Source organism: Oncorhynchus gorbuscha, linkage group LG11 (genome assembly GCF_021184085.1).
Source record: "Oncorhynchus gorbuscha isolate QuinsamMale2020 ecotype Even-year linkage group LG11, OgorEven_v1.0, whole genome shotgun sequence".
Lineage (NCBI taxonomy): Eukaryota > Metazoa > Chordata > Actinopteri > Salmoniformes > Salmonidae > Oncorhynchus > Oncorhynchus gorbuscha.
This window is the reverse complement of record NC_060183.1, coordinates 60,083,636-60,102,680: the sequence shown is the minus strand read 5'-3', so window position 1 is coordinate 60,102,680 and position 19,045 is coordinate 60,083,636. Positions and strand designations below refer to the sequence as shown.

General features: G+C 44.9%; 2 protein-coding genes across 10 annotated transcripts in view; both read left to right on the top strand.

The window, feature by feature from the left end:
* The window catches only part of LOC124049043 (voltage-dependent N-type calcium channel subunit alpha-1B-like), a 232,521-nt gene extending 225,521 nt beyond the window's left edge, over positions 1-7,000 (top strand). For 6 of the 9 annotated variants that reach the window (XM_046370347.1, XM_046370342.1, XM_046370340.1 and 3 more), the window contains 3 exons: positions 612-879; positions 4,762-4,985; positions 5,127-7,000. In XM_046370347.1, coding sequence (XP_046226303.1) covers positions 612-879; positions 4,762-4,985; positions 5,127-5,654 — 1,020 coding nt within the window. In that variant the 3' untranslated portion in view covers positions 5,655-7,000. Of the gene's footprint in view, positions 1-611; positions 880-4,761; positions 4,986-5,126 lie in introns of those variants that run through there. The other 3 variants (XM_046370344.1, XM_046370341.1, XM_046370345.1) reach the window with 2 other exon arrangements.
* Positions 7,001-8,570: 1,570 nt separating this feature from the next.
* The window catches only part of LOC124049045 (collagen alpha-1(I) chain-like), a 134,975-nt gene continuing 124,500 nt past the window's right edge, over positions 8,571-19,045 (top strand). Inside the window, exon 1 of the mRNA XM_046370348.1 lies at positions 8,571-9,245. Within this exon, the coding sequence (XP_046226304.1) occupies positions 9,125-9,245 (121 nt within the window). The 5' untranslated portion in view covers positions 8,571-9,124. The remainder of the gene's footprint in view (positions 9,246-19,045) is intronic.

Here is a 19,045-nt window from a genome sequence, read left to right as displayed (position 1 = left end):
AGCATGGTGAATATGGTATGGTGCCCGTATGTTGCCACTTAGCGTGCCAAATACCTATAGCTCTGGTCCAGGGTATTACATGTGGATTGCTGATGCTGAGCCTTCCCACAATGTTAGCAAGCCTCACATAATGCCCTGGACCTGAGCTAGCCAGGGGCCAGGGGCAAGTTAGAGCCATTACCATACCGTTATCATTTTGATTATACCTACCGTATCCTTTCGGATCTATATCATGTGCCTAGGCTCTAGGGATAGGGGCAAAGGGGTTGATTTGGGATTCGAAGGGTGCTACACCAATCATTAGTGGTGTGTTCAAGATTAAATTTAGTGAGTGGAAATCGCGGAGTGTTTCAGTCAGAAATGTGTCCTCAACATCTGTTTCTGAAGAGGTTGAACGTCGGTCTCAAGCCCAGAGAGTGGTGTCCACCGGTCGATCGTACTTTGTTGTCTGTACTGTGTCTAGTGAACAGTTTGGTGCTTGGTGCTCCAGTCCAGTAGTGCTTTGGTTCTGCTGTATAAAATAACACTCTAACGCTACACTACTATGGTAGCTAGCCCTCCATCTTGTATTCCTCCTCTCACTGTTCTTCCTCTTTGCTCACTCCTCTCAGCCTATTGCTGACATCAGTCCTATCAGGCGGTCGGCGTCCACGTTGGCTTCCCAGTGCCACCGGGAGAAGAGTCTGAGAGACTACACCCTGGAGCGGCCCAGCCAGGCCCAAGCCCAGGCCTCCTCAGCCCCAGGTCAAGCCCAGGACAGGCCCCACCACCATCACCACCACCGCTGTCACAGACGCAGGGACAAGGACAGGGACAAGAAGCAGAAGTCGCTTGACAGGGCAACCAGCGTTCAGCCTTCTAGTACAGCATGTGAGAGGGGTACCCACATGATGCATGCATGTGCACACATACACACACAGACTTGTTTCACATGGTCATGCAGCAACATACACACTCGCAAAGATATCTCACTCACTGTGGAACCCATGCAGTCCAAGCTGTTGAACTATGAATTCATACAGAAATAGAGTAAGGAAACCGTTCATTCTCAGAAGCAGTGAAAGAGCCCTTGCTCTTGTTCCAAATCGCTTGGACGCCTTTGCATAGTGACATAAATTCCTTATCGGATTAAGGGCCTGATCGGGTTATGAAGGAAAGGGTTTTCTCTGTTGCGCTTCCCAAAGGACTTGAGCCAGCGATTTTGTGTGTCAAGTTTTCCATCTGACTAGCAAAGAGACTTATGAGCTCCCCGAGGAAAATCTGCTTTGTGTGTCAAGTTTTCCATCTGACTAGCAAAGAGACTTATGAGCTCCCCGAGGAAAATCTGCTTTGTGTGTCAAGTTTTCCATCTGACTAGCAAAGAGACTTATGAGCTCCCCGAGGAAAATCTGCTTTGTGTGTCAAGTTTTCCATCTGACTAGCAAAGAGACTTATGAGCTCCCCGAGGAAAATCTGCTCAAGTTTTCCATCTGACTAGCAAAGAGACTTATGAGCTCCCCGAGGAGAATCTGCTTTGTGTGTCAAGTTTTCCATCTGACTAGCAAAGAGACTTATGAGCTCCCCGAGGAGAATCTGCTTTGTGTCAAGTTTTCCATCTGACTAGCAAAGAGATTCGATTGGATTCGATTTTGATTTGTAGCAAAGAGACTTATGAGCTTCGAGGAGATGATTTTTTGTATTTGTCGTTCTTCTTTGTTCTATGGCCTCAAAAAACGGTAGTTATAACATGTTGGCTAAGCTGCTCCAGTAGTAGCTCCCCTTAGGGGCGACGATGTGAACAATGTGAATTTAGCACGTCTCATGTACAGGCTGTGACTGAGTGAGGCTAAAATAAACTCTCTAGTGGAGAATGTCTCTGGCAGCCTGGGCCCCACAGAACATGGGCCCCAGCAGCCAAGAGTTTTTTTGTTGTATTTCTTTATTTCACCTTTATTAAACCAAATGGCCAGTTAAGAACAAGTTCTCATTTACAACTTCGACCTGGTCAAGGTAAAGTAAAGCAGTGCAACACGAACAACAACACAGAGTTACACATGGAATAAACAAACATACAGTCAATAACACAAGAGAAAAGTATATATACAGTGTGTGCAAATGAGGGTAGATAAGGGAGGTAAAGGCAATAAATGGCCATAGTAGTGAACAATTACAATTTAGCAATTAAACACTGGAGTGATAGATGTGCAGAAGATGAATGTGCAAGTAGAGATATAGGGCTGCAAAGGAGCAAAACCCCCCCCCCAAAAAAAAAACAGTATGGGGATGAGGTAGTTAGATGGGCTATTTACAGATGAGCTATGTACAGGTGCAGTGATCTGTGAGCTGCTCTGACAGCTGGTGCTTAAAACTAGTGAGGGAGATATGAGTCTCCAGCTTCAGTGATTTTTGCAATTCGTTCCAGTCATTGGCAGCAGAGAACTGAAAGGAAAGGCGAACAGATGAGAAATTGGCTTTGAGGGTGACTAGTGAAATATACTTTATGCTGGAGTGCGTGCTACGGGTGGGTGCTGCTATGGTGACCAGTGAGCTGAGATAAGGCGGGGCTTTACCTAGCAAAGACTTATAGATGACCTGGAGCCAGTGGGTTTGGCGATGAATATGAAGCGAGGGCCAGCCAATGAGAGCATACAGGTTTCAGTGGTGAGTAGTAACTGGAGCTTTGGTGACAAAACGGATGGCAATGTGATAGACTGCATCCAATTTGCTGAGTAGAGTGTTGGAGGCTATTTTGTAAATGACATCGCCGAAGTAGGAAGCCGATTCTAGATTTAATTTTGGATTGGAGATTATTAATGTGAGTCTGGAAAGAGAGTTTACTGTCTACATCAGCTGATATCTCAAAGTGCAAAGACACACTGAACCCTATCTGAGAGGTAGTTGGTGAACCAGGCGAGGCAGTCATTTCAGAAACCGAGGCTGTTGAGTCTGCCGATAAGAATGTGGTGATTGACAACAGTCAAAAGCCTTGGCCAGGTCGATGAATACACCTTCATAGTAATGTCTCTTATCGATGGAGGTTATGATATTGTTTAGGACCTTGACCAGCTCGGAAACCAGATTACATAGCGGAGAAGGTACGGTGGGATTCAAAATGGTCGGTGATCTGTTTGTTAACTTGGCTTTCGAAGACCTTAGAAAGGCAGGGTAGGATAGATATAGGTCTGTAGCAGTTTGACTCTAGAGTGTCTCCCCCCTTTGAAGAGGTGGATGATCGCGGCCGATTTCCGATCTTTGGGGGATCTCAGACGTTACGAAATCCAGGTAGAACAGGCTAGTAATAATGGGTTGCATCAATTTCGGCTGATCATTTTAGAAAGAGACGGTCCAGATTGTATAGCCCAGCTGATTTGGAGGGGTCCAGATTTTGCAACTCTTTCAGAACATCAACAATGTGGATTTGGGTGAAGGAGAAATGGGGGGGCTTGGGCAAGTTTGGGCAAGTTGCTATGGGGGGTGTAGGGCTGTTGGGGGTGTAGGGCTGTTGACCAGGGTAGGGGTGGCCAGGTGGAAGCAATGAGGCAGTGATCGCTGAGATCCTGGTTGAAGACAGCAGAGGTGTATTTGGAGGGCAGGTTGGTTAGGATGATATGTGCCTGTTTTTACGGATTTGGTGTTGTACCTCGTAGGTTGATAATTGATCATTTGTGTGAGATTGAGGGCATCAAGCTAAGATTGTAGGATGGCCGGAGTGATAAGCATGTCGCTGTTTAGGTCTCCTAACAGCATGAGCTCTGATGATAGATGGGGGGGCAATCAATTCACATATGGTGTCCAGGGCACAGCTGGGGGCAGAAGGTGGTCTATAGCAAGTGGCAACAGTGAAAGACTTGTTTCTGGAAAGGTGGATTTTTAAAAGTAAAAGCTCAAATTGTTTGGGCACAGACCTGGATAGTATGACAGTGTAGTCCATGTTTTCTCACATAGGTCAAAGGTCATCAATACACACTCAAACCCATACTGACCTAATTGATAGACAACCACACATATACCGTACCATTTCAAATGGCTCAGAGACTATGATGGAACCCCTAAGTCCCTGTTTGCGCTGTGTGACATCATGTCTGAAATTGCATCCTAATCACCATATAGTGCACTACTTTTGACCAGGTCCCATAGAGACCTATGGTTAACAGTAGTGCAATACACAGAGAATGGGGTGCTAATTGGAACCTGGCCATGACCTCCAAGAAGCAGAAACATGATCCATGGAACTGGTGGGCTGGCTGGTCAGCCGTCCACTGATGATGACACGGAGGTGATCTGCAATAGAGATCAGTCTGTGGTCATGGTGTAGTGTAGGTGGAGGGTAGTGCCAGGGGCACAGGGTGGTTTTGTGTTAGCGTTAGAGGCCAGCAGCAGCTGGGCTTTATTGGGCAGGCCCAGTTAGGGGGATTTATGGACACCTTTTGGCAGGGCAGAGAGGGGAGGGAGAGAGGACAGGGAAGGAGGGAGGTTGGGATGAAGACAGAGAGGTAGAGCGAGAGGGAGGGAGATGCAGAGAAAGCGATACATTCCTCTGGGACAGACACACAAAGACAGGGCTCTGACACATGAAGAGTGAAAAACAGCCACTTGAAGCTGTTCTGTTCTGTCATTGTGGTTTTCTTCAGACATTGGATTTTGGAAGAAAATTGGTCCGCAGGAATTATTTTCTGATTTTTTGTCTTTATACCTTTTAATTTGGTCTGAGGGATGCACATGCACATACCTCACATGCCTGTATGTTACATAAGTCCCTAATACTGTGTGTGTGTGCCACAGGTTCGTCTGTTGACCCCCTTGTGGAGGGCTTGACCAGGGAGCGGGCGAGGGAGCGTGACCGCGGCCGGCCTCATGAGAAGAGGCACCACTCTGCAGCCGGGGAGACGAAGCGTTACTACTCCTGTGAGCGCTACGTAGCCAGGGAGCACTGCCACACCAAGTCAGCTGGCCCCAGCCGCTCCACCTCCCCTGGAGAGACCCACGACCTAGGCCTCTTGAAGCAGGTGAGTAGCCCTGGAGCTTGGGGGTTGAGGGAGAGATGTTAGTGCTGCTTTAGGGTGAGATGATTTAGGTTAAGGGGGGGGCGATATCCTGTCCATTGCTTCATCTCTACGACTCTCTGCTTTGTTTTCCGTCTCCTGTAGAGTATCAGGATGAGTAAAGGCAGCCAAGTGGTCCTAACCTTTGGATCTAGCCCATCCTGCCGTGGGCGCAGACAGCTTCCCCAGACCCCACTGACCCCCCGCCCCGCCGTGGCCTACAAGACTGGAAACTCCTTGCCCATGCAGTTTGGTTCCACAGGGCACCAGTCCTTTCTCAGTCGTGGACTCTCGGAGCGTAACGCTCTGCTGGAGTCACCCCCCATACCCGTCACCCTCATTGGCTTAGACCCAAACCTGAGCCCCTGTCCGCGGAACGCTCCACCATGCAGACTCCCTGAGGAGCCTGATGACTTCCAGGATGCTGTGAGCAACCATGGAGGGAGCCACTCCCCTAGGATCATTGCCTCAGCCTCCCATGGGGCTGCCGGGCCCTCTTCTGCACCTGCCCCACAGGGCCGGGTTGGGATCCCAAACGGGTACCACTTCACTCTTGGGGTCAATGCCGTTTCAAGCTCCAGCCCCAGAGGGACTGGGAGTTTTCGTGAGAAGGAAGAGGATGACTGGTGCTAGTGTAGCATAGCTAACATCCCCCTCCACATATCTGGAAGCGTTTTAGCTTGAACGTTGATGAACTCGCTCATCTTTTGTACAGATGACAGTATAGTTTTGTTGTTTCCTGTGTGCTCTTAGGTGGCCAAGGTGTGGGGTATGTTCAAAGATGTATAAAACATTTAAAAATTACTCTGAAAAGGAAAATCATTCCCGTTTTTTGTGATGTTTTCTCTTTTCTACACAAAGGACACTAAAGGACAAAGGACACCTGCTATGACATTTTCTCAATTCCTTTCTTGCACTGAAATTAAAGCTTATTTCAATAGTGTGCATAGTCCAGAGGACATGTGAAATCCCTCTTGAGTATTTGACCTTTTTTTTTATTAGATGAAAAAAAAGGCAAAATGTCTTCCTACTGTCTGTGGGGGAAAACAACTAAGACTTTAAACAGTGTTTCTCTGCAGGATTGAGCAGAAAAATCTTTAATTCACCCTATATTACAGCTTTAAAATGGGGCTACATACTATTACTGTCTAAAGGACAAAACACACTGTGCTGTCATACGACTAAAAGCAGCTGGTGGCCTATCGCCTCTGACCACAGACCATCGGCCGCCATTTTCTACACAATGAATAGCCAATGTTCTTTGACACCCAGCAGGTGATCTACTGCATATGGTGTGTGTTTTCCTTTCATGTGTCTGCTGGGTCTGGAAGTAAAGAGGAACCAGGAGGCACAAGTGGTGATAAAAATGCATTACCACTCAAAACCCCTCCCTCTCTGCAAAAAATCTAGTATCTCTTTTACTCTTTTTACACAAGCTTTCGGTATTACAGAAACATACATAAGGATAGTATTGGATAGTATAAGTAGGTATAGCATTGCTGCTGTTTTTCCATGTAACCCATGAGATATTGAACCATTTCTCAACAACAACAAAAACACAGGACTGAAGATTCTAATATATTTTCAGGATGTTCATTATTTTGTGAGTTGTACCAAGTGTAAGTGATGAGTGTAGTTGGGTAGGTCAGCTGTTTCTAACGTAGTGCTCTAGTGGCTGAATACCAAGTGCCTATCATTAAAGATGTGTTATTGTAAAGCTATAATGCAGCCTGACTTTTGATGTATCAACACTGGAGAGGAGAGGGTGGAACGTACGATATGAGGTATACAGTATATGATGTATATAATAACTGGTTATGCATATGAGTAGAAATGTATATAGTTGAAAAGCAAAGAGAGGTTTACGTAATTTAAGGACTACAGTATGAATTGCTGGTTTGGAATGAACAAAGCCTTTTCTTTGATTCTCCAAGGAGGGAAAGGTTTTTGGTAATTATGTACAACATGATACTGTACAATATAGAAGTTATAAGTAGGTCAGAACTACAGATCCAAAGAGATGTAATGCAATGTAATGCATGCCAGGGTCCTGAACTTGTCAAAGTTGTCTGTACTTTTGCTTAAGGGTGTATACAGAGCTTTTGCCTTTCTCTTCCAAAAATAGACAGCACTGCCAGAGTGAGATGTAGGGAAAAGTGGTTCCAGGGGAAAAAGTGCCCTTTGTGATTCCTTCCAACAAGGAAAGTTTCACTGTACATGTTCTTATCGATATCAACAATTCAAATGTATGCCTCCATATCTTTCAGATAAAGTAGAGTAAATGTACAGTACGCTAATGAATTCTGCCACTTTTGCCAATATCTCAAAGGTTTGTTTTCTTCCAAATATATTTCTCCTGAGAGCAGGGTCATGTGAAATGTTTCACTAACTGATATATAGCCTACAACCTTGTGTGTTCACAGGTATTGAAGGGTTGTTTTGAGTGTTGACTCTTTAAAGTAGGGCTATGCAACAAGATGACACTTTGGGACGGATTCTCATCTGCGCTGTAGCTTTACCCTCTGGGGTCTCCAGGTTCAGGCTTTAGCATGACTTTTTACCAAATTTTGCATAGGATTTATTAACAAAGATTTGTAAAATGTAAATGTAGTATATAATGTACGTTGAAAATGCATTAATGACGGCACAATGGTTATACATGGAATTATGTCAAACAGGGCATTTTGAGTTCAGCAAGTCGATTTGCATGTACTCTGATAGAACCACCCAGATGGACAAATGTTTGTTTTTATTGTACTAAATCAGAAATAGCATTTATTTAGTTTTCTAGAGTCAGATATGTCGTGCAATCTATTTGATGGATCGTCAAAGGTGAAATATTAGACTTTGAATTGAAGTTATTAAATGTGAACATGGCTATTTGTAGGATTGCAGAAATCTTCCTTTGGCCTCTGTGTGCCAATATGGTGTCATAGTGGGGGATGTAATGAGTGTGTACCCCTAGATCTGTGAACACACCCACCATGTTTTAAACCTCACTCACCCCACCCTCCCAGTAAATAGGTCGCCAATTTTAAAAGCACACTGGTTTGTCTCGGCATACCTCAATCATTTCCCTGTGGCTCTATTCCCTGGACATGTCATGTTAGCATGTTATGAAACGTGTGTGCATGTGCAAAACACAGACATTGTATACAGAATGTAGTGTATGAAGATAAACAATCTGTTCACTGGTTGTATTTTCTGGAGATCTTTAATGCATATGTCTTCGTTTCTGGAAAGTCAAAGAGCTTGAATTACATTTCAGCGGAAGTATTGAACTATATTGGAAGGTTCTGGTCTGAAGCAACTGGGTCCTTTGCTGCCTGATATGTTATAGGCATATATATGACTGTCAATCCTACAGTTGTTTCTACCATTACATTTTGTATGAATAGAAGTCCTTGAATAATAAAGATATATGAACATGATTGAAGCCAATGAGTTGGCATATTTCTTGGTGATATCTTTATTGTAAGAGTGGCATATGCAGGGGCTTGCTTATTAGTTCATAATTAGATTTGAATACATCTGTATTTTCATCAAGCCTTTGCAGTCATTCTCAGAAGTGGCTGAGCCCCATTAACCACCTGCCCCCATTGACCACCTGCCCCAAGTGTATCTGAATTCTGCCTGACAAACTAGCCAGAGGAGCTGTCTGTCTCCCAGTAGCCTAGTGAGTCTGTTGTCACAGCTATAGACAGTTTGTGAAGTGTGAACCAAAGAGGGGTTTCATTGGCTTGGATCTCAGGGGTGGGCGGGGAGCTGTGGAGTGACTTGCGGTGAGTTGGTCCTGAAAGAGACGGTGGAGAGGTTGCAATTGCCACACAGATGCTTATGGAGAGAGATCTTCAAAACAAGTCAGCTAATGTTCTATTCATGGAAAATACCTATTTGTGTCTTAACTGAAGTTATAATATCTTCACTGATTTATAAGTGAGAAGTTTTGAGTGAGCGGAAAAAAGTTGACTTTACCAAATATGCATAGTGCGTTTGGGTGTTGCTGTCTCCGCATCCCATCCACTTGAGGACGCATTTCATTACCATTATTGTTCAACGTTAATTGTTTGGAACATTTTAAGACTTTTTGATATTGAAGGACAATGTTACCCAGGGTGATAAAGTGGGCATGTTATCTATTGGGGCTCTTCAATATCAGCGCTGCTTCCGTTGATGATGAATGGACAGACTCTGCGGGCGAGTCAGGGTCGGGAATGCTAACAGGTAAGGAACGACCGGTGACTTGCTGAAATAATGTGTATTGAGTGCATCTGTAAACCTGGCCATAAAGCCATTGTGTCTGTCTATATGCTTTTGATATTTAATTCGCACTCCTGCTACTAAATCAACTGAGTCTATCACCTAGCCTACTGTATGCCATTACATTGATTTCACAATTATGCAATTATATTCAACGAAATAGGTTGAGTCAATTCGACAAACTTGTCATCTAATTTTATTCGCCTCGTGGAGCCGCTGTTGTTTAATTAATTTTCTGATGCGGGTGCTTTTCCTTTATGTTACTTGATTTTCTTTCACGGAACAATTGTATTAAAGTAAATCTTCTACTCTAAATTATTCCACGAGTCAGATGTACTGTACTATTTTCTGAAACATCCCTGACCAGCACTACATGTCTTGAAGTAACAGAGGTACTGGTCTCCATCTATTATGTGCTGCCTTCAGCATACATGCTTCTTAGGCGGCGTTTACAAAGGCTGATATTTGTTTCACTAATTGGTCTTTTGACCAATCAGATCAGCTCTGAAAAAGATCTGATGTGAAATTATCTCATGTGATTGGTCAAAACACCAATGAGTGGAATAAATATCCGAATTGGGCCTGCCTGGGTAAACGCAGCTTTAGAGCCAGAGCAGATGTGTGCACACTCACTGGTAATGTGCCAGATTCATTGGCAACAGTAATGAACCATCCTTGGACTGATTCCCTGGCTGGCACCATTTGATCTGATATGCTTACTTCTAGCTAATGGCCTGCCCCACACTATACTTTGTTGACAGCATTATCTTTCAAAATGATGTTATTAGATGCCTTCTGAATCTGAAGTAGCCTACCCATACCAATGACAGCATCCAATTTGAGCCTGTCCATCAACTGGTCAGTCCAGCTGGATTAATAGATTCTGGCCCTAATAGATTATCTTGTGAATGTGAACTTCTTGCACACCACAACTCCACTATCAGTCTTATTTATTACCGTAAGCGAGGAGGCTGTCTAATAAATCATGCAGAATGGGGTTGATTGAAAGTAAATTGAGAGTTTTTCATTTATCATTGTCAACGGTCCTCCCGCTATCTCTTATTGTCTTTGGTGCAACCTCTCGCTTGAATCATGTGCTTTTGCTCAACTTCAACCTCCATTTTAAGAGCTCTTGGCACAGGGTGAATTCAAGACACTTGTCAACAGTCACCGCACTGAATGTGGTTGGCAACCTCACATGGAGACTCAACACAAAGCACAGGGATGTAACTGCTTTCCACCATGTGCATGATGAGGTACATGCTGTTTCAACATCTTTGACACATGCTGATTGCATTCAAGCAAACAAGGGATTTTCATTTATTCAGTTAGTGTTTGAACTTACATCTGTAGAACACGTCCACAGGTGTTTGGTGGGGCAAATCGTACTTGCTCACTGGCAATGAGGAAAATCCCTTGGGAATTTGCCTGCAATCCACTCTGAGGCTTAATGTTGATAAACCACAGCCTACCGTGAGTGACATAGGGCAGGCTCAATGTGTCACTTTTCCATCTTGACCTTATACACATTGGCATAGCTTTGTCATTTCTCAGCAATGACCATAATACTAATGGTGCTGTAGAGTCAGAGGATCTGAGTAGTACTGTATTATTAGAGCACTCCCTGGGGATCAGAGGTCGTTGACAGTTGGGGCTCTAGAAATCTGTTGAAATAATCTCCAATATCAGTGACAGTACTACCCATAGTTCATATTGTTGATTCATTGGTGTTTCTCCCATTGTGGTCCTTTAAATCAGTTTGAGATATTTTACAGGTTTTAGTTTCTAACCGTGTTTAATCTGTTTTTGTCCCGTTAACAGATGGGGTACTCTGGGATTGGCCAAATGATCAAACATGTCACGTCTGGATTCTATAGGATTGTTTTCCAAATTCACTATTATCACATTTCCTCAGTTTAGGTCTGTAGCCACATAAGGTACCAAAAAGAGTTGTCTGAGAAAGGAGACCAAGCTAAGGCCTCAAATTAGAGTCTCATAGTGACAGACAAATCCTGGGGTGTGTTGATTGAATCCAGCCTCATGTTCAGAGTTGAATGTTTTCACTGTATGTTTTGAGTCCCTGGAGTCGTTGTGGACGGCAGAGCGTGAAAGCCTTCTTTAAACAGTGACAGTTTTCATTGAATAGACTGGTGATTATGTAATGTTAAGATAATAGTCCTCTAGGCAGCTGCATAATCAAGCCTTGTGAGGTGGTTACTCAGTTATTTAGATTTTATTACTATTATACCCTGTAATAAAAATACCTTTGCTCACCTGGTGCTTTGTTAATTCTGTTGATACTAAGAATGACGACCAGCCCAATAAAAGTATCAGAGAAAGCCTAAACACTAGTTGAGCTCAATGACCTAATGTAAGTTTATCCCACATGAATAAAGGGGGGTGCTGAGGGGGGGGGGGCTGAGGAGTTATTTTCATAGCCTTTGACATTGTAAAAGTGACTAAACCCACAGCAATGCGGTTGCGGTGGCGGTGACGTCATATTGCCGTCTGCACTGTAATTGCGTTGGTTGTGTTGAACTTTGGTGGCGACAGCACCAATGAGACGTCGCTGTAGCGTGCAGGGAGATACAATACATCATCCCCAGCATATTTGAACTCTCTCCAGCTATGATAAATTACACGAATGCAGTCTGTTCGACCGGGGTTGATAAATTGCCTTCATTTATTTGATGGCTTTTAAATCAAAGTTCCTACAGTGGCCAGCCCTGGTTTGGCTTGACAGGGTAGATCAAAGAGGAACAGTGTAGTCGCTCAATCTGAGGAATAAACTATAAAAAACTGGCTGTTATCTCTGACACGACTCGGGGCCTGTATCTAGCCAGTTTCAAGCTGTGGTATATGACTCCTCATCGTGTCTGGAATACCAACACCCTCACCCCATTACTGTGTCTGGAATACCAGCACCCTCGCTCCATTACTGTGTCTGGAATACCAGCACCCTTACCCACTTACTGTGTCTGGAATACCAGCACCCTTACCCACTTACTGTGTCTGGAATACCAACACCCTTACCCCATTACTGTGTCTGGAATACCAGCACCCTTACCCCATTACTGTGTCTGGAATACCAGCACCCTTACCCCATTACTGTGTCTGGAATACCAGCACCCTTACCCCATTACTGTGTCTGGAATACCAACACCCTCACCCCATTACTGTGTCTGGAATACCAATACACTTACCCCATTACTGTGTCTGGAATACCAGCACCCTTACCCCATTACTGTGTCTGGAATACCAGCACCCTCACCCCATTACTGTGTCTGGAATACCAACACCCTCACCCCATTACTGTGTCTGGAATACCAACACCCTCACCCCATTACTGTGTCTGGAATACCAGCACACTTACCCCATTACTGTGTCTGGAATACCAGCACCCTTACCCCATTACTGTGTCTGGAATTCCAGCACCCTTACCCCATTACTGTGTCTGGAATACCAGCACCCTCACCCCATTACTGTGTCTGGAATACCAGCACCCTCGCCCCATTACTGTGTCTGGAATACCAACACCCTTACCCCATCACTGTGTCTGGAATACCAACACCCTCACCCCATTACTGTGTCAGGAATACCAACACCCTCACCCCATTACTGTGTCTGGAATACCAACACCCTCGCCCCATTACTGTGTCTGGAATACCAACACCCTCACCCCATTACTGTGTCTGGAATACCAGCACCCTTACCGCATTACTGTGTCTGGAATACCAGCACACTCGCCCCATTACTGTGTCTGGAATACCAGCACCCGAGCTCCATTACTGTGTCTGGAATACCAGCACACTCACCTCATTACTGTTTCTGGAATACCAACACCCTCGCCCCATTACTGTGTCTGGAATACCAGCACCCTCGCTCCATTACTGTGTCTGGAATACCAGCACCCTCGCTCCATTACTGTGTCTGGAATACCAGCACCCTCGCCCCATTACTGTGTCTGGAATACCAGCACACTCTCCCCATTACTGTGTCTGGAATACTAGCACCCTCGCCCCATTACTGTGTCTGGAATACCAACACCCTCACCCCATTACTGTGTCTGGAATACCAACACCCTCACCCCATTACTGTGTCTGGAATACCAACACCCTCACCCCATCACTGTGTCTGGAATACCAACACCCTCACCCCATTACTGTGTCTGGAATACCAACACCCTCACCCCATTACTGTGTCTGGAATACCAACACCCTCGCCCCATTACTGTGTCTGGAATACCAGCACCCTCGCCCCATTACTGTGTCTGGAATACCAGCACCCTCGCTCCATTACTGTGTCTGGAATACCAGCACCCTCGCTCCATTACTGTGTCTGGAATACCAACACCCTCACCCCATTACTGTGTCTGGAATACCAACACCCTTACCCCATTACTGTGTCTGGAATACCAACACCCTTACCCCATTACTGTGTCTGGAATACCAACACCCTTACCCCATTACTGTGTCTGGAATACCAACACCCTTACCCCATTACTGTGTCTGGAATACCAACACCCTCACCCCATTACTGTGTCTGGAATACCAACACCCTTACCCCATTACTGTGTCTGGAATACCAGCACCCTTACCCCATTACTGTGTCTGGAATACCAACACCCTCACCCCATTACTGTGTCTGGAATACCAGCACCCTCGCCCCATTACTGTGTCTGGAATACCAACACCCTCACCCCATTACTGTGTCTGGAATACCAGCACCCTTTCCCCATTACTGTGTCTGGAATACCAGCACCCTCACCCCATTACTGTGTCTGGAATACCAGCACCCTTACCCCATTACTGTGTCTGGAATACCAGCACCACGCCCCATTACTGTGTCTGGAATACCAGCACCACGCCCCATTACTGTGTCTGGAATACCAGCACCCTTACCCCATTACTTTGAACCTTAGCGATATTTATTATAAGAGCATACTGCAACGCTCAGAATGTAGAACCTCTGTTGTTGAAAAATATAAGATTGTATTCACTCAGTCAACATTAGCAACAGAGCATCATTCAATCTTCTTCATTGGGGCAATACCCTTTCATTCCTAGAAAGGCCCCGTGCACCCTTACCATCACCTCCACTTTAGAGGTGGAAACCTTTGACTGACCTTCTGGCCTCTCTGATTTAGTGTGTTATTAATGGAGCCCAGCCAGTGAGAGGGCCAGGACTTTCTCTGGCGGCTGGTGTGTGTTAACACAATGGGCAGGGCAGACCCATGTGCATTATGAACCTCCAGCTACCAGCTCTATCTATAGCCCTTTGTCACACACAATTACCTTTCAGACAGGATGCCCTGACTTTCACATTAAGCCCCCCCCCCCCACCCAAAACTTCCCCTTAGAACAGCGCACCCTACATCATTATGAGATTATCAGACCAGAAACTATGCACCCTCCATAAACTGAAAGTCTGGATTCTACAGTATACAGCAGTGTTTGAGTCTCACACTCACAATATTTTCTGTCTGGCAAAGTTAGCGAGGGAAAATGTTTGCAAGCTGTTCCTCAAAGAGGAGGATATAGTTTTTTCCTCCACTTAGCGCCGTCTGTGTGAGTGCATTGGCCTGCATGATCTGAAGACTTTGCCATCCCATCCAGTCCGCACGCTTTCAGCACTTGTCTAGCGCATAGTCATCTCCATGTCGCCACAGACTACCAGATCAGAGGAGCGGCACCGACCACGTCTGCGAGATACTCACACTTTGCCGGCAGGTCGAGCTTATGTCGTTAGCAATATAATGCCAGATACATAACCGCGCAGCTGCATCCAATGAAACATGATCCAAGCTGCAGCTTTGTTGAGAGTGTCTTTGTGTCTGGAGCCTATTACCAGCTGAGCCGATCGGAGGCACACACCCCTAACACACTTCACCAGCGTGAACACACTGGATCACTGCTGATGTCAACCCTGTGTGAACACAATCAGGAGTAGCCCAATGGGCACAAGCCATATGCTGGACCAGAACCTGGGCCATTATCTTTGTACAGGAGTAATGGAATGAGATGCTCGATTGTGTGGGATGATTCTGTACAGAGCAATAATTTTTTCAAATGGTTGGTGTGCTGTTGGAGAATTAGAGGGTGCACCACAGGGTTCGTTCCTGAGGCCATGTTTGTTGCCACCACATCAATGTGCAGCCCACAAAACACACGCCAGATGGTAACATAAAAGAGGTGAGCAATGTGATAAGGGTGGTTCAATCATGCCATAATAGTCTTAACCTTTTGTTCGCGGTTCTGCTGTGATGGAAGTGTTGACATGCTGCTATTGTGTCCATTTATCCCTTCTAATATCTTTGAGTTATTTTGCAGACTCGTAAATGTTACACACCTGCCAATTCATAGGTCCACCCAGTTCTTGTTGATTCCAAACAGTGTGGTAGCAACCAAAGCCATAACTCGGTAACAATGCTCTGGGAAAAAATATAAAGACGAAATGCAGTTGCTGTCTCAGGTGATGCACTCTACAGGGGCCTGTCTCAGACTGTCTCTCCCTGTGTCTGTGTGTTCCAATATTTCGTTTCTTTCCTTCTAGTCTTTTGATCTTTCAATTTCACATTCACACGGAAACTTTCTCTTCTTGCTTCTCCTTTTCTCTCTTTCTCTCTCAAGGAGTTGGCTACTTGAGAGAATAGCCACAGTGTGAATACAGTCAATAAGGGGGAGCCCAGCCCAGGTGTCCAAGAAAAACACTTGGCTAGAGTTTGGTGAGGTGCTCCAGCTCTGGCAGGCTGACAGAGCCAAGCCTACTGCAGATTTGTGCCTAATACTTGGCACCACTATTCCCTCTGGGAGTTCCTAAAACTATCAATGTATTGTAATTCATAATTTTATAAAAAGTCAATTGGGGGCCAGGAGGCTGGTTTTAACTAGAGCAGCTGTGACATGCGTAACTGCTCTAATGTGCTGCTTGTGTTCTACAAAATAGATGCCAGATGACGCAATGTTGTTTCATGCTGGTTAAACACATATGCACCTAGATTCTCTCATATACACATTCCTGTTTTGACCCATAGTACAACAGCAGAAAACTTTTTCTCCCGACATACACTCAGGTCCATTGTCCAGCTGCCTTCTCAGTGACCATTATGTGACAGCATTGTGCACTAAATGGTCAAATAAACACACCAAAGTAAACACACCACCCTCCCTTGCCCTTTTAGGGTTAATCATGCCATTCATGTTCCTCTTTATTCTGCCCCAAGTATATTGTTGGATGGGACTACAGGTGGGATCATCTAACATTCTACAGAGTTTTCAGCTGTGATGTTTGACTCCTCATCATCTTTACAAGTGTCATCCTAAACTATAATTCAGAAACATATTATTTATCACTAGCAAGGCATTTAGCAGTACATATAATCTTCAGAAGTTTTAACTGCAAATAATCAAAGGTTCCAGTGATATTCTGATTATTCATTTCTTATTCAAAGTGAGGTATAACCGGGGTTGACCAGCAAGGTGTTGCGCGGTTGCCGAAATGTACATTCAACATGCTAGTTTGTTAATAAGATACAATTAACAACTTGCAACATGTTCATAAGTGTCCTTCACTCAGATGTACATGTGCTGATCACTATCTTTACTGCTTTTGACTGATCTTGATTGATGAAGGACCTGCGGTTAAAGACTGTTATGACAAACTGAACTTCACTCCAATGGTGGACAGCCAGAGGGAGCAGCATCTTGGCATTGTTTTTAGTTTTTCCTTCTTCAGTTTCCTCAAGTGAACCATGCCCTAGCTCGGAAATTCCTCCCTTGTCTCTGCCAGAACACGTTAAACCCCCTAAGGTCCTTTTTACTTGAGGCTGATTGATTGTGTTGAAGTCCCTACTCAGTTCTGCATGTCACATGCTCTCAGTGGGGTCATGACAGGCAAGGTATAGCAAAGCGGCCTGCAGCTGAAGGACTGTTAAAGGCCCTGGGGGTGTTTTGGCTTGTGGGGGGGCTTCATCATTGACTGGTCCCTTTTCATGGTGTAGACCGGCACTGGGTCATTTTAATCATAACAGTCACCCCAACAAGGAATTTTAACAAGGGTTTTTTACTATATGCTTGGGTGTTTGTGTGTGTGCAAGTTCGAGTGTGTGCATTTACGTGTGTGTCTGTGTGTAGAACTGTGTGTGTTTGTGACAGGGGGTTCTGTGAGGATGTACGGAGGTGATAAACTGCATCACTGAGACGCTTTGCTTGTTTTGCTGAAGCTCTGCTGGAGCTCTCTCTAAAGTAATTTAGGCTGGACATACCAAATGGCTCCTCTACAAGGGCCCATTACCCTTTCATTAAGATGGAGCCGAGAATTGCTGAGTTTACCTGTTCAAAGGCTACACACCCTGACGGCCAACTGCGTCCTCATTGCTACCTTCAGCTTCAGCCCAGACAATCATTCTGTGAATGGTTATCTCCCTTCGCAATTGATAGTTGGCCCATGTGAATTCTGTAGGGTTCCATGACCTCATGTCATGTCACCACCCCTGTCATTCACATACGGTGCATTCGGAAAGTATTCAGACCCCTTGACTTTTTCCACATTTTGTTCTGTTATAGCCTTATTCTAAAATAGATTTAAAAACTTTTTTTTGTCATGAATCTACAAACAGTACTCCATAATGACAAAGCAAAAACAGGTGTTTTGAATTGTTCCAAATCAATAAATAAATAAAAAATATCACATTTGCATACGCATTCAGACCCTTTCGTCAGTACTTTGTTGAATCACCTTTGCCAGCGATTACAGCCTCAATTCTTCTTGGGTATGACACTTCAAGTGTGGCACACCTGTATTTGGGGAGTTTCTCCCATTTTTCTCTGCAAATCCTCTCAGCTCTGTCAGGTTGAATGGGGAGCGTCACAGCACAACTATTTTCAGGTCTCTCCAGAGATGTTCGATCGGGTTCAAGTCCGGGCTCTGGCTGGGCCACTGAAGGACATTCAGAGACTTGTCCCAAAGCCACTCCTGTGTTGTCTTGGCTGTGTGCTTAGGGTCGTTCTCCTTATGAAAGGTGAACCTTTGCTACAGTCTGAGGTCCTGAGCGCTCTGGAACAGGTTTTCATCAATGATCTCTCTGTATTTTTCTCTGTTCATCTTTACCTCAATACTGACTAGTCTTCCAGTCCCTGCTGCTGAAAAACATCCCCACAGCATGATGCTGCCATCACCACGCTTCACCTTAGGGATGGTGCCAGGTTTTCTCCAGACGTGATGCTTTGGCATTCAGGCCAAAGAGTTCAATCTTAGTTTCATTAGACCAGATAATCTTGTTTCTTATTGTCAGAGTCCTTTAGGTGCCTCTTGGCAAACTCCAAGTAGGCTGTTATGTGCCTTTTTACTGAGGAGTGGCTTCCATCTGGCCATTCTACCATAAAGGCCTGATTGGTGGAGTGCTGCAGAGATGGTTGTCATTCTGGAAGGCTCCCCCATCTGCACAGAAGAACTCTGGAGCTTTGCAGAGGGACCATCGGGTGCTTGGTTACCTCCCTGACCAAGCTCCTTCTCCCCCGATTGCTCAATTTGGCCGGGGGGCCAGCTCTAGGAATAGTCTTGGTGGTTCCAAACTTCTTCCATTTAAGAATTATTGCTACTGTGTTCTTGGGGATTTTCAATGCTGAAGAAATTGTGCCTCGACACAATACTGTCTCAGAGCTCTACAAACAATTCCTTTGACCTCATAGCTTGGTTTTCGGCTCTGACATACTTATATAGACAGGTGTGTTCCTTTCCAAATAGTGTCCAATCAATTGAATTTA